At 51.9% G+C, this 22,508-nt stretch overlaps 1 protein-coding gene across 1 annotated transcript in view; it reads right to left on the bottom strand.

The window, feature by feature from the left end:
• LOC119950710 (guanine nucleotide-binding protein G(I)/G(S)/G(T) subunit beta-3-like) overlaps positions 1 to 22,214 on the bottom strand; it is a 38,960-nt gene extending 16,746 nt beyond the window's left edge. Inside the window, exons 1-5 of the mRNA XM_038773379.1 lie at positions 22,104 to 22,214; positions 17,293 to 17,455; positions 16,995 to 17,061; positions 12,182 to 12,383; positions 1,447 to 1,663 (exon numbers count right to left, since the gene is read on the bottom strand). Coding sequence (XP_038629307.1) covers positions 1,447 to 1,663; positions 12,182 to 12,383; positions 16,995 to 17,061; positions 17,293 to 17,422 — 616 coding nt within the window. The 5' untranslated portion in view covers positions 17,423 to 17,455; positions 22,104 to 22,214. The remainder of the gene's footprint in view (positions 1 to 1,446; positions 1,664 to 12,181; positions 12,384 to 16,994; positions 17,062 to 17,292; positions 17,456 to 22,103) is intronic.
• Between the last annotated feature and the right edge of the window lie 294 nt (positions 22,215 to 22,508).

The following is a 22,508-nucleotide window of genomic DNA, read 5'->3' as shown; positions in this document are numbered from 1 at the left end:
CCCCTAACCCCTCCTATCTCTGTAACCTCCTCTAGCCCTACACCCCTCCCCATCTCTGTAACCTCCTCCAGCCCCACACCCTCCCTATCTCTGTAACCTCCTCCAGCCCCACACCCCTCCCTATCTCTGCAACCTCCTCCAGCCTCTAAATCCCTCCCCTATCTCTGTAACCTCCTCCAGCCCCTAAACCCCTCCCTAACTATGTAACCTCCTCCAGCCCCTAAACCCTCCGTATCTCCCTACCCTTCTCCAGGACACACACCCCTCCCTATCTCTGTGACCTCCTCCAGCCCCTAACCCCTCCTATCTCTGTAACCTCCTCTAGCCCTACACCCCTCATCATCTCTGTAACCTCCTCCAACCCCTACGCCCCTCCCTATCTCTGTAACCTTCTCCAGTCCCTAAACCCTCCCTATCTCTGTAACCTCCTCCACCCGCTACACCCCTCCCTTTCGTTGTAACCTCCTCCAGCCCCCAGACCCCTCCTCATCTCTGTAACCTACATCTCTCCCTATCTCTGTAATCTCCTCCAGCCCCTACACCCCTTCCTACCTCTGTAACGTCCTCAAGGCCCTTAACCCCTCCCTATCTCTGTAATCTCCTCTAGGCCATTAACTCCTCCCTGTCTCTGTAACCTCCTCCAGCCCCCACACTCCTCCCTATCTCTGTAACCTCCTACAGCCCCTACATCTCTCCCTTTCTCCGTAATCTACTCCAGCCACTACACCCCTCCCTATCTCTGTAACCTCCTACAGCCCCTACATCTCTCCCTATCTCTGTAATCTCCTCCAGCCCCTACACCCCTTCCTACGTCTGTAACGTCCCCAAGGCCCTTAATCCCTCCCCATCTCTGTAACCTCCTCCAGCCCCACACCCCTCCCTATCTCTGTAACCTCCTCCAGCCTCTAAACCCCTCCCCATCTTTGTAACCTCCTCCACCCCCACACCCCTCCCTATCTATGTAGCCTCCTCCAGCCCCTACAACTGTCCCTATCTCTGTAATCTCCTCCAGTTTCTACACCTCCTCCTGTCTCGGCATCCTTCCTACCTCTGTAACTTCCTCCAGCCCTCCCTATTTCTGTAATGTCCTACAAGCCTTCAAAGCCCCCATACCCTTCCAATTCTGGCTTCTCGATCAAGCCCCAAATCCTATCCCTTAACCATTAGTGGCCGTGCCTTCAGCCACCTGGGGGCCTGAGCTCTCGAACTCGCTCCCTGTTCACCCTTGTTCTCTTTTAACTCCTTGTATGACGCTCGCCTCTTCCTGTTCCTGTGTAACAGATGCGAGAGAGAGTGAATGGGTCTCCTCCTGTTACTGTATAACAGGCTTGAGGGGGGCTGAATGGGTCTCCTGTTCATGTCTAACAGTCTCGAGAGGGGCTGAAGTGGCCTCCTACTGTTCCACATTCTCTCTGGCATATTTCATGGATAAGTATTCAGCCTTACCACAGCGTTCGCCCTTGAGTGAGTCCCAGATGTTACAGTTGAAGTCGTCATAACCAGCGAGCAGGAGGCGTCCACTGCGGGAGAATGCCACTGAGGTAATTCCGCAGATGATACTGTCGCAGGAATAGCAAGTCAGCTCCTGGTCAGCACGGAGGTCATATAGGCGGCAGGTCGCATCGTCGGAGCCGGTACAAATAGCATTGCCATTGGGGAAGAACTGCAAGGAGCACAAGGGTCATAACCATCAATGTGACACTGTGACACCGCAAACCCGACCAGTCCCTCGCCCTCCGCCCACCCGTACTGGCCCTCGGTTTCTGCATACGCATGTCGGCCATCAACCATTCGCCTCCACGTGCCGTCCCTCAACCCTCTTCCCGCACCACTCAAACCTCCACCCCAATTCCTCTACCCAGGGATGAGTTACAGATTGGAATCTAATCGAGGGGTTCAGGGTGGTTTATATATAGAAAAACAGGTACCCGGGAGTGAGTTACAGTCTGGAATCTAATCAATGGGTTCGGGATGGTTTATATATAGAATAACAGATACCCGGGAGTGAGTTACAGACTGGAATCTAATCAATGGGTTCGGGATGGTTTATATATAGAATAACAGATACCCGGGAGTGAGTTACAGACTGGACTCTAATCGAGGGGTTCAGGGTGGGTTATATATAGAATAACAGATATCCGGGAGTGAGTTACAGACTGGAATCTAATCGAGGGGTTCAGGGTGGGTTATATATAGAATAACAGATATCCGGGAGTGAGTTACAGACTGGAATCTAATCGAGGGGTTCAGGGTGGGTTATATATAGAATAACAGATACCCGGGAGTGAGTTACAGTCTGGACTCTAATCGAGGGGTTCAGGGTGGGTTATATATAGAATAACAGATACCCGGGAGTGAGTTACAGTCTGGAATCTAATCAATGGGTTCGGGATGGTTTATATATAAAATAACAGATACCACTGAGTGGGTTACAGACTGGAATCTAATCAGGAGGTTGGGGTGGTTTATTTATAGAATAACATATACCCGGGAGTAAGTTACAGACTGGACTCTAATCGAGGGTTTCAGGGTGGTTTATATATAGAATAACAGATACCCGGGAGTGAGTTACAGACTGGAATCTAATCGAGGGGTTCGGGGTGGTTTATATATAGAATAACAGATACCTGGGAGTGAGTTACAGACTGGAATCTAATCGATGGGTTCGGGATGGTTTATATATAAAATAACAGGTACCACTGAGTGGGTTACAGACTGGAATCTAATCAAGGATGTTGGGGTGGTTTATTTATAGAATAACATATACCCGGGAGTAAGTTACAGACTGGGATCTTATTGAGGAGGTTGGGGTGGGTTATATATAGAATAACAGATACCCGGGAGTGAGTTACAGACTGGACTCTAATCGAGGGGTTCAGGGTGGGTTATATATAGAATAACAGATACCCGGGAGTAAGTTACAGACTGGAATCTAATCGAGGGGTTCAGGGTGGGTTATATATAGAATAACAGATACCCGGGAGTGAGTTAGAGACTGGAATCTAATCGAGGAGGTTGGGGTGGTTTATATATAGAATAACAGATACCCGGGAGTGAGTTACAGACTGGAATCTAATCGATGGGTTCGGGATGGTTTATATATAAAATAACAGGTACCACTGAGTAGGTTACAGACTGGAATCTAATCGAGGAGGTTGGGGTGGTTTATTTATAGAATAACAGATACCCGGGAATGTGTTACAGACTGGAATCTAATCGAGGAGTTCAGGGTGGTTTATAGAAAGAATAACTGATACCCGGGAGCGAGTTACAGACTGGGATCTTATTGAGGAGGTTGGGGTGGGTTATATATAGAATAACAGATACCTGGGAGTGAGTTACAGACTGGACTCTAATCGAGGGTTTCAGGGTGGTTTATATATAGAATAACATATATAGAATAACAGATATAGAATAACAGATACCTGGGAGTGAGTTACAGACTGGAATGTAATCAAGGAGGTTGGGGTGCTTTGTATATAGAATAACAGAAACCCGAGAGTGAGGTACAGACTGGAATCTAATAGAGGAGGTTGGGTGGTTTATATATAGAATAACAGATACCTGGGAGTGAGTTACAGACTGGAATCTAATCGAGGGGTTCGGGGTGGTTCATATATAAAATTCACCTGAAGAAGGAGCCGTGCTCCGAAAGCTCGTGTTTGAAACAAACCTGTTGGACTTTAACCTGGTGTTGTAAGACTTCTTACCATATATAAAATAACAGATACCCGGGAGTGAGTTACAGCCTAGCAGAGGGCGGAGCTACTTGTTCCGGGGAAATTTGCATACGTGCAGTGCGGTCAGCGTAATTTGAAGGTGTACCTGAGCAAGACACCCTCCGTGTTCAAGTGAAGGTAAGCATCCAGCAGAGGGCAGTAGAGTGGAGCTACCGATTGGCTGTTCTGGGGAAATTTGCATACGTGCAGTGCGGTGAGCGTAATTTGAAGGTGTACCTGAGCAAGACACCCTCTGTGTTCACGTGAAGGCAAGCATCCACCAGAGGACAGTAGAGTAGAGTTACTGATTGGATGTTCTGGGGAAATTTGCATATGTGCAGTGCAGTCAGCGTAATTTGAAGGTGTACCTGAGCAAGACACCCTCCGTGTTCAAGTGAAGGCAAGCATCCAGCAGAGGGCAGTAGAGTGGAGCTACTGATTGGCTATTCTGGGGAAATTTGCATACGTTAAGTGCGGTCAGCGTAATTTGAAGGCGGTTTGTGCAGGGGTTGTTGTCAAGTGACAGTTTCATTTCATTTAGTCATTATTTGATACTTCATTTGTAATCAGTTAAGGTAAAGTGTGAAAATGGCAGGAGATCGCAGACCCGTGTTATGCTCCTCGTGCTCAATGTGGGAGTTCAGGGATGCGGCCGATGCCCCGACTCCTTCATGTGCGGGAAGTGTGTCCAGCTGCAGCTCCTGTTAGACTGCATGATGGCTCTGGAGCTGCGGATGGACTCACTTTGGAGCATCCGCGATGCTGAGGAGGTCGTGGATAGCACGTTCACTGAGTTGGTCACAACGCAGATTAGGATTGGTGAGGGAGACAGGGAATGGGTGACCAAAAGGCAGAGAAAGAGCAGGCAGGCAGTGCAGGTGTCCCCTGCGGTCATCTCCCTCCAAAACAGGTATACCGTTTTGGATACTGTTGGGGGAGATGACTCACCAGGGGAAGGCAGTAGTAGCCAGGTTCATGGCACCGTGGCTGGCTCTGCTGCACAGAAGGGCGGGAAAAAGACTGGCAGGGCTATAGTCATAGGGGATTCAATCATAAGGGGAGTAGACAGGCGTTTCTGTGGTCGAAAACAAGACTCCCGAATGGTATGTTGCCTCCCGGGTTCACGGGTCAGGGATGTCTCAGATCGGCTGCAGGACATACTGAAGGGGGAGGGTGAACAGCCAGTTGTCGTGGTGCATATAGGCACCAACGATATAGGTAAAAAAACGGGATGAGGCCCTACAATCAGAATTTAGAGAGTTAGGAGATAAGTTAAAAAGTAGGACCTCAAAGGTAGTAATCTCAGGATTGCTACCAGTGCGCGAGACAGTCAGAGTAGAAATTCAAGAATAGTCAGAATGAATATGTGGCTTGAGAGATGGTGCAGGAGGGAGGGGTTCAGATTTTTGGGACATTGGAACCGGTTCTGGGGGCAGTGGGACCATTACAAATCAGATGGTCTACACCTGGGCAGGACTGGAACCAATGTCCTAGGGGGTGCTTTTGCTAACACTGTTGGGGAGGTTTTAAACTAATGTGGCAGGGGGATGGGAACCAGATTAGGAAGTTAAAGGTCAGTAAAGAGGCACCAACTAAAGCCAGTAAGGTTCTAGAAAATAAACTTAATGTGACTAAGGGGAAGAGTAGACAGGGAAGAGATGATGATTGCAAAGGGACAGATGGTCTGAGGTGCATTTGTTTTAATGCGAGAAGTGTAGCAGGTAAGGCAGATGAATTTAGTGCTTGGATTAGTACCTGAGAATATGATGTTATTGGTATTACTGAGACTTGGTTGAGGGATGGGCAAGACTGGCAACTAAATATCCCAGGGTATAGATGCTTCAGGAGGGATAGAGAGGGAGGTAAAAGGGGGGGAGGAGTTGCATTACTAGTTAGAGATGATATCACAGCTGTGATTAAGGAGAGCACAATGGAGGATTCGAGCACTGAGGCAATATGGATAGAGCTAAGAAATAGGAAGGGTGCAGTAACATTGTTGGGACTTTACTATAGGCCTCCCTAAAGCGAGCGTGAAGTAGAGGTACAAATATGTAGACAGATTATGGAACAATGTAGGAGCAATAGGGTGGTTGTGATGGGAGATTTTAACTTTCCCAACATTGAATGGGACTCATGTAGTGTTGGATGCGTAGATGGAGCAGAATTTGTAAGGTGCATCCAGGAGAGTTTTTTAGAGCAGTATGTAAATAGTCCAACTCGGGAAGGGGCCATACTGGACCTGGTATTGGGGAATGATCCCAGCCAGGTGGTTGAAGTTTCAGTCGGTGATTACTTTGGGAATAGCAATCACAATTCCGTAAGTTTTAGAATACTCATGGACAAAGACGAGAATGGTCCTAAAGGAAGAGTGCTAAATTGGGGAAAGGCCAACCATAACAAAATTCGGCAGGAGCTCGGGAATGTGGATTGGGAGCAGCTGTTTAAGGGTAAATCTACATTTGAAATGTGGGAGTCTTTTAAGGAAAGGTTGATTAGAGTGCAGGACAGACATGTCCCTGTGAAAATGAGAGATCGAAATGGCAAGATTAGGGAACCATGGATGACGGGTGGAATTGTGAGACTAGCAGAGATGAAAAAGGAAGCATACATAAGATTGAGGCGAGTCAAAACTGATGAAGCTTTGGAGGAATATTGGGAAAGTAGGACAAATCTCAAACGCGCAATAAAGAGGGCTAAAAGGGGTCATGAAATATCTTTGGCGAACAGGGTTAAGGAAAATCCCAAAGCCTTTTATTCGTATATAAGGAGCAAGAGGGTAACTAGAGAAAGGATTGGCCCACTCAAAGACAAAAGAGGGAATTTATGCGTGGAGTCAGAGGAAATTAGTGAGATTCTTAATGAGTACTTTGCATCGGTATTCACCAAGGAGAGGGACACGACGGAGGTTGAGGCTTGGGATGGATGTTTAAATACTCTAGGTCATGTCGGCATAAAGAAGGGGGGGTTTTGGGTATTCTAAAAGGTATTAAGGTGGACAAGTCCCCAGGACTGGATGGGATCTATCCCAGGTTACTGAGGGAAGCGAGGGACGAAATAGCTGGGGCTTTAACAGATATCTTTGCAACATCCTTGAGCACGGGTGAGGTCCCGGAGGACTGGAGAATTGCTAATGTTGTCCCTTTGTTTAAAAAGGGTAGCAGGGATAATCCAGGGAATTATAGACCTGTGAGCTTGACGTCAGTGGTAGGCAAACTGTTGGAGAAGATACTGAGGGATAGGATCTATTCAGATTTGGAAGACAATAAACTTATCAGTGATAAGCAGCATGGTTTTGTGCAGGGAAGGTCATGTCTTACAAACCTAATAGAATTCTTTGAGGAAGTGACAAAGTTAATTGATGAGGGAAGGGCTGTAGATGTCATATACATGGACTTTAGTAAGGCGTTTGATAAAGTTTCCCATGGCAGGTTGATGGAAAAACTGAAGTTGTATGGGGTCAGGGTGCACTAGCTAGATGGATAAAGAACTGGCTGGGCAACAGGAGACAGAGAGTAGTGGTGGAAGGGAGTGTCTCAAAATGGAGAAAGGTGACTAGTGGTGTTCCACAGGGATCCGTGCTCGGACCACTGTTGTTTGTGATATACATAAATGATCTGGGCGAAGGTATAAGTGGTCTGATGAGCAAGTTTGCAGATGATACAAAGATTGGTGGAGTTGCAGATAGCGAGGAGGACTGTCAGAGAATACAGCAAAATATAGATAGATTGGAGAGTTGGGCAGAGAAATGGCAGATGGAGTTCGCTCCAGGCAAATGCGAGGTGATGCATTTTGGAAGATCTAACTGAAGAGCAGACTATATGGTCAATGGAAGAGTCCTTGGGAAAATTGATGTACAGAGAGATCTGGGAGTTCAGGTCCATTGTACACTGAAGGTGGATACACTGCAGGTTGATAGAGTGGTCAAGAAGGCATACATGCTTGCCTTCATCGGACGGGGTATTGAGTACAAGAGTCGGCAGGTCATGTTACAGCTGTATCGGACTTTGGTTAGGCCACATTTGGAATACTGCGTGCAGTTCTGGTTGCCACATTACCAGAAGGATGTGGATGCTTTAGAGAGGGTGCAGAGGAAGTTCACCAGGATGTTGCTTGGTATGGAGGGTGCTAGCTATGAAGAAAGGTTGAGTAGATTAGGATTGTTTTCGTTGGAAAGACGGAGGTTGAAGGGGGACCTGATTGAGGTCTACAAAATTATGAGAGGTATGGACAGGGTGTATAGCAACAAGCTTTTTCCAAGAGTGGGGGTGTCAATTACAAGGGGTCACGATTTCAAGGTGAGAGGGGGAAAGTTTAAGGGAGATGTGCGTGGAAAGTTTTTACGCAGAGAGTGGTGGGTGCCTGGACTGCTTTGCCAGCGGAGGTGGTAGAGGCGGGCATGATAGCATCATTTAAGATGCATCTGGACAGATATATGAACGGGCGGGGAACAGAGAGAAGTAGATCCTTGGAAAATAGGCAACAGGTTTAGATAAAGGATCTGGATTGGCGCAGGCTGGGAGGGCCGAAGGGCCTGTTCCTGGGCTGTAATTTTCTTTGTTCTTTGTTCTAGAATCTAACCGAGGGGCTTGGGGTGGTTTATATATAGAATAACAGATACCTGGGAGTGAATTACAGGCTGGAATCTAATCGAGGGGTTCGGGGCGGTTTATATACAGAATAACAGATACCCATGAGTGAGTTACAGCCTGGATTCTATTTGATGGTTTCAGGGTGGTTTATATATAGAATAACAGATACCCGGGAGTGAGTTACAGACTGGAATCTAATCCAGAAGTTCGGGGTTGTTTTTATATAGAATAACAGATACCCAGGAGTGAGTCACAGACTGGAATCTAATGGAAGGGTTCGGGGTGGGTTATATATAGAATGACAGACACCCGGGAGTGAGTTGGGGACTGGAATCTAATCGAGGGGTTCAGGGTGGTTTATATATAGAATAACAGATACCCGGAGTGAGTTACAGACCGGAATCTAATCGAGGGTTTCAGGGTGGTTTATATATAGAATAACAGATACCCGGGAGTGAGTTAGAGACTGGAATCTAATCAAGGGGTTCGGGGTGGTTTATATATAGAATAACAGATACCCGGGAGCGAGCTACAGACTGCAATCTAACCGAGGGGTTTGGGAGGGAGTTACGGAGGGAGTAACGCGGCTGGGTGGGGTCCTAGCCTGGGTGGGGGGGTACCGGGTTGCTGCTGGAATGGCCAGGAAGGAGCTGGAGTCTGCAGGGGGGCCAGGGTGGGGGTTTGCCGCCGTGGGGAACGGGCCGAGTGGGGGGCGCTGGCCTGGGGCGGGCAGGGGACGGGTAATGGCTAGTCGGCAGGGGAGGGGGGCAGGGAGCCCTCTGATCCGGCTGATAACTTGGAATGTGAAAGGGCTGAATGGGCCGGTCAAACGGGCCCGGGTGTTTACCCACCTGAAGGGGCTGAAGGCGGATGTGGCTCTGCTCCAGGAGAAGCATCTGAAGGTGGCGGACCAGGTTAGACTGAGGAAGGGCTGGGTAGGCCAGGTGTTTCATTCGGGGCTGGATGCAAAAAATCGGGGGGTGGCGATTCTGGTGGGAAAAAGGGTGTCGTTTGAGGCGTCAAAGGTGGTGGCTGACAGTGGAGGGAGGTATGCGATGGTGAGCGGCAAGTTGCAAGGGGAGCGGGTGGTGCTGGTGAATGTCTATGCCACAAATTGGGTTGATGCGGTTTTATGCGGTGCATGTTGGGCCGCATTCCGGGGGGACGGGGGGCCTGATACTCGGGGGGGGGACTTTAACACAGTGCTGGATCGATCCATGTCCAGGACGGGCAGGAGGCCTGTGGCGGCTAAGGTGTTGAGGGGGTTTATGGACCAGATGGGAGGGGTGGATCCTTGGAGGTTCGCAAGGCCGAGGGCCAGGGAGTATTCTTTTTTTTCCCACGTGCATAAAGCCTATTTCCGGATCGATTTTTTTGTCCTGAGCAGGGGGCTGATTTCGAGGGTGAAGATTGTTGAGTATTCGGCCATAGTCATTCGGACCATGCCCCACACTGGGTAGACCTTGAGCTGGGGGAGGAGAGGGACCAGCGCCCGCTCTGGCGCCTGGAGGTGGGACTGCTGGCGGATGAGAAGGTGGGCGGGCGAGTTCGGGGGTGTATCAAGAGGTACTTAGAGGCCAATGATAATGGGGAGGTCCGGGTGGGGACGGTTTGGGAGGCATTGAAGGCGGTGATTAGAGGGGAGTTGATTTCCATCCGAGCTCATAGGGAGAGGGGAGAGCAAAGAGAGAGGGAGAGGTTGGTGGGGGAGATGGTGAGGGTGGACAGGAGATACGCGGAGGCTCCGGAGGAGGGACTGTTGGGGGAGTGACGTAACCTGCAGGCCAAGTTCGACTTGCTGACCACCGGAAAGGCGGAAGCTCAGTGGAGGAAGGCACAGGGAGCGGTGTACGAATATGGGGAGAAGGCGAGTAGGATGCTGGCGCATCAGCTTCGTAAGCGTGACGCGGCCTGGGAGATTGGTGGAGTGACGGATAGGGGAGGCAATGTGGTGCGAAGGGGGGTGGACATTAATGGGGTCTTCAGGGACTTTTATGGGCAGCTGTACTGGTCCGAGCCCCCGGTGGAGGGTGGGGGGGGGGGGGGGGGGGGGGGGGGGAGAAGGGGGAAATGGGGCGCTTCTTGGCTAGGCTGAGATTTCCGAAGGTGGAGGAGGGACAGGTGGAGGGGCTGGGGGCGCCGACTGAGCTGGAGGAGCTGGTCAAAGGGATAGGCAGCACGCAGTCGGGGGAGACGCCGGGGCCTGATGGGTTTCCGGTCGAATTTTACAAAATGTATGCAGACCTGTTAGGACCTTTAACGAGGCAAGGGAGGGGGGGGGCTTTGCCTCCGACCATGTCACGGGCGCTGATTTCCTTGATCCTTAAGCGGGACAAGGACCCCCTACAGTGTGGATCATATAGGCCGATCTTGTTGTTAAATGTGGATGCCAAGCTGTTGGCGAAGATCTTTTCCACAAGGATAGAGGACTGTGTGCCGGGGGTCATTCATGAGGACCAGACAGGGTTTATGAAGGGAAGGCAGCTGAACACCAATATACATAGGCTTCTGAATGTTATAATGATGCCGGCGGTAGAAGGGGAGGCGGAGATTGTGGTAGCATTGGACGTGGAGAAGGCCTTTGCTAGGGTTGAGTGGGGTACTTGTGGGAGGTGCTGGAAAGGTTTGGGTTCGGGGAGGGGTTTGTCAGTTGGGTGAGGCTGCTATATGAGGCCCCGATGGCGAGCGTAGGAGGAGATCGGAGTACTTTTGGTTGTACCGGGGGACGAGGCAGGGGTGTCCCCTGTCCACTTTGCTCTTTGCGTTGGCAATTGAGCCCCTGGCCATGGCGTTGAGGAAGTCGAGGAATTGGAGGGGGTCTGGTGCGTGGTGGGGAGGAGCACCGAGTGTCATTATACGCAGATGACTTGTTGCTTTATGTGGCGGACCCAGTGGGGGGAATGCCGGAGGTGATGCAGATCCTTAGGGAATTTGGGGGCTTTTCTTGGTACAGGCTCAACCTGGGTAAGACCGAGATGTTCGACGTGTACCCGGGGGATCAGGAGGAGGGGATTGGTAGGCTCCCGCTGAAAAGGGCGGGGAGGAGCTTTTGGTACCTGGGAGTCCAGGTGGCTAGGAGCTGGGGGGCCCTTCACAAGCTTACATATGGAATAACAGATACCAGGGGATAAGTCACAGACTGAAATCTGATTGAGGGGTTCAGGCTGGTTAACATATAAAATACCAGATACCCGGAGTGAGGTCCAGACTGGAATCAAATTGACAGGTTTGGGGTGGTTTGTATAAATCAGGGGATGCGGGATGATTTATTTATGGAATAACAGTTACCCGGGAGTGAGTTACAGACTGGAATCTAATCGAGGGGTTCGGGGTGGTTTATATATAGAATAACAGAGACCAGGGAGTGAGTTACAGATTGGAATCTAATCGAGGTGTTCAGGGTGGTTTATATATAGAATAACAGATACCCGGGAGTGAGCTACAGACTGCAATCTAACCGAGGGGTTTGGGGTAGTTAGTATAGAAAATAACAGATACCCGGGAGTGAGTTACAGATTGGAATCTATGCAAGGGATTTGTGGGGGGGGGGGGGGGGGGGTTGGCACAGTAGCACACTGGTAGCAATGTTTCTTCAAGCGCCAGGGTCCCAGGTTTGATTCCCGCTTGGGTCTGCACGTACTCCCCAAGGGTTTACTCCGGGTGCTCTGGTTTCCTCTCGCAAGTCCCGAAAGACGTGCTGTTAGGTAATTTGGACATTCTTAATTCTCCCTCTGTGTATCCGAACAGGCGGCAGAGTGTCGCGACTAGGGGCTTTTGATAGTAACTTCATTGCAGTGTTAATGTAAGCCCACTTGTGACAATAAAGATTATTTTTAAAAAAGGGGGTTTATATATAGTGTCGCTGACACTTACACAGATTGCGTTGATATCTGATTCGTGTCCCAGGAAGGTTTGACGACACTCCGCTTGCCGGATGTCCCAGAGCTTGGCTGTGGCATCGCAGGCTCCCGAGATGAAGAGCGAGAAGTCAGGGGAGACAGCAAGACTCATCACGTCGCCGCTGTGTCCTAGGAAGGTGGTCTTCTCCCGACCCGTCTCGATGTCCCAGAGCACGCTGTGGGGAGTGAGGAGTATAATTAAAGTGAGGTGATGCATTTTTGTAGATCGTATTGAGGCAGGAGCCACTCAGTTAATGGTAGGGAGTTGGGGAGAGCCATCGAACAAAGAGATCTAGGAGTACAGGTTCATAGCTCCTTGATTGGCACTAAGCGTTTCTATAGATATGTGAAGAGAAAGAGATTGGTAAAGAGAAATGTAGGCCCCCTACAGACAGAAACAGGGGAATGCATAATACGGGACAAAGAAATGGCTGAGCAATTAAATACATTCTTTGGTTCTGTCTTCACAAAAGACGACACAAATCAGGAGCTAAATACTCCCCTACCCGGCGGGACAGGGGGGTCCCGGCGTAGCGGAGTGCCGCCAACCACTCCGGCGTCGGGCCTCCCCAAAGGTGTGGAATTCTCCGCCCCTATAGGGGCTAGGCCCGCGCTGGAGTGGCTCCTGCTCCGCCGACTGCCACCAAAGCTGGCGCGAACGGCCTTTGGCCGCAAGGCGCCCGGCGTCAGGGCTGGCCGAAAGGCCTTCGCCGGTCGGCGTGAGTCCGCGCATGCACCGGAGCGTCAGCAGCCGCTGACGTCACCACCGGCGCATGCGCGGTGGAGGGGGTCTCTTCCGCCTCCGCCATGGTGTAGGCCGTGGTGGCGGCGGAAGGAAAATAGTGCCCCCACGGCACTGGTCCCGCCGGACGATCGGTGGTCCCCGATCGCAGGCCAGGCCACCGTGGGTGCACCCCCCGGGGTTCGATCACCCCGCCCCCCCCCCCCCCCCCCAGGACCCCGGGGGCCCGCTCGCGCCGCCAATCCCGCCGGCACAGTTTAAACCACGCCGGCAGGAGATGCCTGACAGCGGCGGGACTTCGGCCCATCGCAGGCCGGAGAACCGCCGCAGGGGGCACGCCGAACGGCAGGGCGCGATTCCCGCTCCCGCCGATTCCTGGGTGGCGGAGAATTCCGGCCACGGCGGGGGCGGGATTTACGCCGGCCCTGGGCGATTCCCCGACCCTGCGGGGGGTCAGAGAATTCCGCCCCAGATACCAGAAATGTTGGAAATGAAAGGTTGAGTGAGAGGGAAGAACTGAGGAAGATCAACATTAGTAGAGAAATGGTGCTGGGAATATTGATGGGATTGAAGGCGGATAAATCCCCAGGGCCTGAAAATCTGCATCCCAGAATCCATTATAAATAACTTAATAGCAGAACATTTAGAAAGTAGTGGCAGGATCAGTCAGCATGGATTTATGAAGGGGAAATCATGCTTGACAAATCTGTTGGTATTCTCTGTAGATGTAACCAGTACAGTTGACAGGGGGGGAGCCAGTCGATGTGGTATATTTGGACTTTCAGAAGGCGTTTGACAAAGTCCCGCATAAGAGATTATTGTGCAAAATTAAAGCGCATGGGATTGGGGGAAGTGTGTTGAGGTGGATAGAAAACTGGTTGGCAGCGAGGAAACACAGAGTAGGGATTAATGGGTCCTTTTCAAATTGGCAGGCAGTAACCAGTGGCGTACCACAGGGTTCGGTGCTGGGACCCCAGCTATTCACAATATATATTAATGATTTGGATGAGGGAACAGATGTTACATCTCAAAGTTTGCAGATGATACCAAGTTGGATGGGAAGGTGAACAGCGACGAGGAAGCAGTGATTCCACAGCATGATCATGTCAGGATGGACGAGTTCACTTATCAGCACGGTTCAATTCCCGTACCAGCCTCCCAGAACAGGCGCGGAATGTGGCGACTGGGGGCTTTTCACAGTAACTTCATTTGAAGCCTACTTGTGACAATAAACGATTTTCATTTCATTCATTTTCATTTCAATGGCAGATGCAGTATAATTTGGATCAGTGTGAGGTTATTCACTTTTAAAGAAAAAGCAGGAAGGCAGATTACTACATGAATGGTTGTAAATTGGGAGAGGGGAGTGTGTAGCAGGACCTGGGTGCCCTTGTGTACCATTCGCTGAAGGTAAGCATGCAGGTGCAGCAGGTGATAAAGAAGGTTAATGGTATGTTGGCCTTCATTGCAAAAGGTTTCGAGTACAGAAGCAGGAATGTGTTGCTGCAATTATACAGGGCCTTGGTGAGGCTACACCTAGAATGTTGTGTGCAGTTTTGGTCTCCTTTTCTGAGAAAGGATGTTCTTGCTCTCAAAGGAGTGCAGTGAAGATTTACCAGACTGTTTCTAGGGATGGCGGGACTGTCATATGAGGAGAGATTGACTAGGTTAGAAATGTTTTGTTGGAGTTCAGACTAATGAGGGGGGGATCGCATAGAGACTGATAAAATTCTAATAGAACTAGACACGGTAGATGCAGGGAAGATGTTAGCAATGATAGGAATGTTAGCAATGATTGAGGAATGATCAATGGACATGTGTCTTTAAGTCAAGTGACCTGTGCCTTTAATTCAAGAAGGAGATTTCAGCAACAGGGGAAATCACTGTGCTGGTTTAAATTGGAGCTGTAGATTGATCGGCACTGATGACAGGGATTGGCTGGGACTGGGTTTGATTGATTTGGCTGGTGGCCAGTGATTTGGCCCAAAAGACTCGACTCTGCCTGGTTACAGGTGGTGATTGAATCTTATCCTGCTGAAATGGTTCAGAGACCTGAGGAGCTTTGAGTTTTGATTCTAGCAGTCTGGTGAAGAGACACAGCTACAACCGCTCCAAAATTATCCAGCTAAACTCTCTACAGAAAGCCTGCTGTGAAGGCTGTAGCTCTCTTCAGGCGGAACCAGCTAACTCTCTCTCCAATACGCCTGGGGGTGTTGGATTCCTGAAACTAAGAGACCTGTAAGCAGGCCATGAACTTAAAGCAAAGTCAGCAAGTCTGATGAAACAGGACTCTGCCTCTCCAAGAAAATTGCAAAACAAAGACTGTAATCTACAAGATTACTGTGAAGAAAGCTTGCAAGGAACCATCATCTGAAGCAAAGATTCTTTCCTCTTTCATTTACCTTTTTCTTACCCCTTTCCACCCCTCTGTGTTTGTCTATTTTGTGTGTGCTTTTAGAGGGTGGGAGGAAAATCAAAGTGGGAGTTAGGTACATACTAATATTTAATCAGTAAGTATCTGCTTTGTATTTCATTAGAGTTCTCATTATAAATAAACAATCGCCATGCTTAAACGTACAAACCCGGTGACTGTAATTGTTGGGCAGCCAAGGGCCACAGACTTTGGGTATTTTTATAAGAATTATTGGGGCATGTGGCATTGGAATTGACCGCGCACATGCCTAGGGTGTCGTAACAAGTGTAAATCCACCCTCTCCAGTGGTGCGAATACCTGAATCGTGAGTGTGTCCCTCTGAGAAGTGAGATGGAGTCCTGGAGTAAAGAGAGAAAGTGAGAGAGAGTGGGGCCGTGAAGAGATGGACTGGGTGGGTGGGTGGGGGTGGGGGATGTGGCACAGGTAGGGGCAACAGCCAGTGTAGAGCAGTGAGAAAACAAAGGCCAAAGGCTCAGAGATAATCTGCGATGAAGGGGAGGCAATGGTATTATCACTGGGCTAGTAATCCAAAGAGCCAGGGCAAGATCTGGGAACCTGGGTTTGAAACCCACCATGACATGAGCTTTTTCAAAGCCTGTCAGGTTAAGCAGTAGTGTGACACAAACACTATCCCCCAGAAGGATATGTGGGCTATCCCTGAAAGGGATTCTTTCTCTCTCTTCAAACAGTATTTCCAAGAAATCTATGGTCAAGTGTACAGCAAACATCCCTATGTTTGTTAACTTTATTTATAAGTGAGTTTTGACATGTGATGGGTTTTGCTTAATTGGAGATGGAGAAGATATCAGTTGGGAGTTAAAATGTTTCCTCTTATTGCTAACAGTTGTTTAACTGTTAATTAAAAAACTATTTTCTGTGAAGTTAATGCAGTTTTATCCTGCGTTAATAATAAAGTTTGTTTTAATAAAAGATACCTACTCGGTCAGTGGAATCGCTCCTGAAGCAAAGTATCCTTCCCTCACAGTTGTACAAATTTTAAAAAAGCGTTTGGGGTTCTTGTCTGGTATTTAAACAAATGTTGGGGTGCGGTCTGGGATCTTAACATTGAGAAAAGAGAGAGAGTGAGAGCACTGGTCTGCCCACCAGGGAAAAGACCTGCTTCACCACCAGGAGCTGAGAAGAGAGAGAGAGTGACAGGGAGCACCAGGGCCTTCATCACTAGGAACTGGCTGTGAAGGAGAGTGGATGGTTCAAGCTGAAGATGCGAGAGCAAGGTTGTGCAAAATCCTAATGCGCCTCTCTACCTGACAATTATGTTGCAACCAGAACAGCAAACGTGGAAACGCGTGGGCGAAGACGGCTTTGATACTGACTACTCTACTTTTCAATTCCATCTCTCCAGAAATAAATCTGAGAGCTTTGTTGGTATTTTTCTGGCCTTTCAAACATGTGGTAGGAATAGAGACCATCCTAATCTATAACCTGAGTGAGTGGAGTGGAGGGTATGCGATCAGCTTGGAGGTTGAAGGGGAGCCAAATGGTGTAGGCCCGAGAGATCAATCTGCCTTTACATGTCCCTCTGAGAGCTTGAGGCCTCGGAGCCTGCCGTTGGCCTTCCTGCGGCAATCCGAATGTTGTTTTTCAACTCACCAAGTGGTGTCGCCAGAACTGGTAATGATCTCATTGTCGTTCAGGAACCGGCAGCAGGAGAGGTAACCTAGGTAATGAGAAGACAGCATTCCTTAACAATGGAGAATACTGGGGAATGCTCAGAATGAAGTTTGACTACTCCACCCCCCCCCCCTCAACATATGGGCCAAGTTGAGAAGCCACTCCTGCTTCAACGTGCATGGTTCAGTCCCACAACCAGTACGTACAAGGATTGGCTACTGCAGGAGATGCCCGGAATGAGGCCTGAAACCTTCGGTTTTAGAGGTGCGGGCCTTACCATTGTGCCCAACTAACTCCCGGTTGACTTTGACATTGCCCTCTCTGGTCTTCAAGTTGTAGATGGAGCACATGTTGTCCAAACCCCCGCAGGCAACACAGTTTCCAGATGGCGCATAGCAACAGGTCATGACCCAGGAGGACTTCAGAGGAATAGCACTGACCTGTGGATAGAACCAAAGCTCAGAATTTGACCCAATATAGTTTAACTCACTGCAACACGGGTTCCCCTGCCCACACACTGACTCTTTCTGTGGCACGGGTTCCACACACACTGACTCTCATGGGGGTATGTGAGGGCTGGATTTTCCATGAATCGGCGTGATGGCCTGAACCTGGCGGCAAAAACGTCGTGAATGACTCCGGCGTCGGACCCCCCGGAACGTCGTGAATTCTCTGGCTGGGAATGGGCTAGCAGTGGCATGACGCCATTCGCGACAGCGTCACCTGTCACGGACTCGCGTGCTGTCGCAGCACAAAAGACTACCCGCAACAACCCCCCCCCCCCCCCCCGCCGGAGACCCGTCAAAATGGCCGCCCGCTGCGCAGCGCTGAGGTTCCTGGAGCGGGACATGGAGGCGCTCCTGACGCAGCGGAGCAGAGGAGGGAGGCCCTGTACCTCGGACATGGCTGCAGGGTCGCCCCATGCCTCAGCCGGCGCCTGTGGAGGGAGGTGGCAGAGGCCATCAGTACCATGGCCTTGACAGCAAGAACAGGCGTCCTGTGTCACAAGAAGATCAATGACCTTGTCAGAGCAGCAAGGATTAGTACCAGCCCCCCCCCCCCCCCCCACCCACCTCCGATGGGCGGCACAGCCCGAGGTGCAACCGGCATGGCCGCTCCCACCCATGCAGGCTGCAGTGCCAGGATGGGTTGTGAACCTCTGCCAACATACACACAACCGCTGCTCCACATGCATATGTCTGCCTCACACTAATGCCCTTTATCCCTGCCGACCTCCTGCCCCCCACAGGAGAAGCGCTTTCACAACAACCGGGAGTGTGAGTGGACCGGAGGGGGTCCAGCCAAACTGCGACCGCTCACCATCCATGAGGAGGGGGCCCTGGAACTTGCAGGCGGACCCGAGGACTGGCAGGTTGCGGGTGCAGAGGTCAGGGGCGCACCACCAAGTGAGACCCCCCACTGCCTGCCCCCCTTTCCCCATATCCCTCTTCCCCATATCTCCTTCCCCAAATCACCCTTATTCCCCATATCCCCTTCCCCATAATCCCCATATCCCCCCTCCCCATATCCCCCACAGCCCCCTTTCCCATATCCCCCTTATTCCCCTTCCTCCATATCCCCTTATCCCCCTTCCCCCATATCCACTTCCCCATATCCCCTTCCCGATATCCCCTTCCCTCGTATCCCCCCTCCCCATATCCCCTATCCCCCATATCCCCTTCCCCCATAGCCGCCTTCCTCCATATCCCCCTTCCCCCATATCCCCCACAGCCCCCTTCCCCCATATCCCCCTTATTCCCCTTCCTCCATATCCCCTATCCCCTTCCCCATATCCCTTCCCCATATCCCTTCCCCCATATCCCACATATCCCCTTCCCCCATATCCCCCATAGCCCCTCCCCCATATTCCCTATATCCCCCATATTCCCCTTCCCCCATATCCCTCATAGCCCCTCCCCCATATTCCCCTTCCCCCATATCCCGCATATCCCCCTTCCCCATATCCCCCTTCCCCCATATCCCCCTCCCCCATACCCCCCATATCCCCCTTCCCCCATATCCCCCTTCCCCCATATCCACCCTGCCCCCCCCCCCCCCCCCCCCATCCCTGCCTGCGTGTCTAACCATGCATGCTGCATTGTGTATTGCAGGACCACACGTCAACCCACCCATCCCCGTGGCTGGCGACAGCCCCCTGGACAATCTAGGGCGACAACGAGCCAGGGACAGACCCGGAGCACCAGGGAGACGACGCGCCCATCCAGTTGCGAGTGCGGCGACGCCAGCAGGCCAGACCCAGCGACGTGGGGAGCAGCCACAGGAAGAGGCCCCCATCGCAGCTGATCCAGGACAGACCGACCCAGGACAGACCGACCCAGGACACACCGACCCAGGCCACACCGACCCAGGCCACACCGACCCAGGCCACACCGACCCAGGCCACACCGACCCAGGCCACACCGACCCAGGCCACACCGACCCAGGCCACACCGACCCAGGCCACACCGACCCAGGACACACCGACCCAGGACACACCGACCCAGGACACACCGACCCAGGACAGCCCTACCCAGGACAGCCCTACCCAGGACAGCCCTACCCAGGACAGCCCTACCCAGGACACCGCCTCACGGTAGCATGGTGGTTAGCATCAATGCTTCACAGCTCCAGAGTCCCAGGTTCGATTCCCGGCTGGGTCACTGTCTGTGTGGAGTCTGCACGTCCTCCCCGTGTGTGCGTGGGTTTCCTCCGGGTGCTCCGGTTTCCTCCCACAGTCCAAAGATGTGCGGGTTAGGTGGATTGGCCATGCTAAATTGCCCATAGTGTAAGGTTAATGGGGGCATTGTTGGGTTACGGGTATACGGGTTACGTGGGTTTAGGTAGGGTGATCATTGCTCGGCACAACATCGAGGGCCGAAGGGCCTGTTCTGTGCTGTACTGTTCTATGTTCTATGACACACCTACCCGGGACAGCCCTACCCGGGACAGCCCTACCCGGGACAGCCCTACCCGGGACAGCCCTACCCGGGACAGCCCTACCCGGGACAGCCCTACCCGGGACACCGCTGCCCGGGACACCGCTGCCCGGGACACCGCTGCCCAGGACACTGACGCCCAGGACACTGACGCCCAGGACACTGACGCCCAGGACACTGACGCCCAGGACACTGACGCCCAGGACACTGACGCCCAGGACACTGACGCCCAGGACACTGACGCCCAGGACACTGACGCCCAGGACACTGACGCCCAGGACACTGACGCCCAGGACACCGACACACAGGACACCGACGTACAGGACACCGACGTACAGGACACCGACGTACAGGACATTGACACACAGGACACCGACGTACAGGACACTGACACCCAGGACACCCACACACAGGACACTGACGCCCAGGACACCCACACACAGGACAACCACACACAGGGCACCGACACACAGGACACCGACGTACAGGACATTGACACACAGGACACCGACGTACAGGACACTGACGCACACGACACCCACACATAGGAGACATAACATAGACCAGTACAGCACAGAACAGGCCCTTCGGCCCTCGATGTTGTGCCGAGTTGGGACAGTTGGACAAGAACCACCACTCCAGGGTATCCTGGACTTTGGGTCGGATGAGGAGCAAGACAGTACGCCACTGCTGTCTCCTACACCCTCCACCATCGCAGAGACACTCTCCTCGGTTGGGCACTTTGACGATGAGGCATCTGGTGCGCACAACACAGTCGTCCCGGTAGTCAGGAGAAACTGAGGGGCCGGGCTGTCGGAGGACAGCCCGTCGCAAGCAACAATTTGCTGCCCAGACGGGTCCCGGGTTCCGAGAGCTACCACACCCACCCATAGTCCCGATGCAGTCACAGACAAAGGGACGATCGAAGGGGGTGACGCCCGGCTGGCAGCAGCTGCAGACGCAGGTGGAGGAGTCCACCCACGTGCAGGAGCAGAAAGTGGTGCCGGTCATGCGTGCCACCCAGGCCGAAATTGTACGGGTGGCGTCCGTGGTGTAGTCAATGGGTGCGACGGTGTCAGACATGGGGAGCAGTATGCAAGGCCTGGGAACCAGAGCCAGCAGCAGATCGCAGAGGCTCTCCACACACACTGACTCTCACTGGGGTACGGGTTCCACACACACTGACTGTCCCTGGGGTACAGGTTCCACACACACTGACTCTCACTGGGGTACGGGTTCCACACACACTGACTCTCACTGGGGTACGGGTTCCACACACACTGACTCTCACTGGGGTACGGGTTCCACACACACTGACTCTCTCACTGGGGTACGGGTTCCACACACACTGACTCTCACTGGGTACGGGTCCCACACACACTGACTCTCACTGGGGTACGGGTCCCACACACACTGACTCTCACTGGGGTACGGGTTCCACACACACTGACTCTCACTGGGGTACGGGTTCCACACACACTGACTCTCACTGGGGTACGGGTTCCACACACACTGGCTCTCACTGGGGTACGGGTTCCACACACACTGACTCTCACTGGGGTACAGGTTCCACACACACTGACTCTCACTGGGGTACGGGTTCCACACACACTGACTCTCACTGGGGTACGGGTTTCACACACACTGACTCTCACTGGGGTACGGGTTCCAAACACACTGACTCTCACTGGGGTATGGGTTCCACACATACTGACTCTCACTGGGGTATGGGTTCCACACACACTGACTCTCACTGGGGTATGGGTTCCACACATACTGACTCTCACTGGGGTACGGGTCCCACACACACTGACTCTCACTGGGGTACGGGTTCCACACACACTGACTCTCACTGGGGTACGGCTCCCACACACACTGACTCTCACTGGGGTACGGGTTCCACACACACTGACTCTCACTGGGGTATGGGTTCTGCACACACTGACTCTCACTGGGGTACGGGTTCCACACACACTGACTCTCACTGGGATACGGGTTCCACACACACTGACTCTCACTGGGGTACGGGTTCCACTCACACTGACTCTCACTGGGGTACGGGTTCCACACAAACTGACTCTCACTGGGGTATGGGTTCCACACACACTGACTCTCACTACTGGGGTACGGGTCACACATGTGGATGTCTTACCTTGTTGGTCGAGTAGCTGTCCCACACGATCAGCTTTCCATCCTGTGAGGCGCTGACCAGCAATCTGCAGTGAGTGAGGGACAGTGTGGCAGCAGTAAATTGAGAAAGAGAGAGAGTGAGAGGAATTGGTGGAGAGAGGAGTTTAAATAGAGGGAAGGCATGTTTGACGGTGGGGAGGTGGTTTTTTGTGCAGGGCAGTACCAGACTATTGCTGTTGCCGGGAAAGGCTGCTTCAAACCCATCCTCAAGCTCCGATGTCCCACTCTCTTCCTCCTTACAGCTAGCCTGCTCTCCCTGGGGACCTTCGCCTCACCCTCCACCAATCCCAAACTGGCTGAGTCACAGGATACAGTTCTGGTGATTGGTTGATTTCTGGCCTTGAGGAAGGATGTTTGTGGAGTTACC

Source organism: Scyliorhinus canicula, chromosome 16, assembly GCF_902713615.1.
Source record: "Scyliorhinus canicula chromosome 16, sScyCan1.1, whole genome shotgun sequence".
Classification (NCBI taxonomy): domain Eukaryota; kingdom Metazoa; phylum Chordata; class Chondrichthyes; order Carcharhiniformes; family Scyliorhinidae; genus Scyliorhinus; species Scyliorhinus canicula.
The sequence above is the reverse complement of the archived record's forward strand: the minus strand, read 5'-3'. Positions and strand labels throughout refer to the sequence as shown.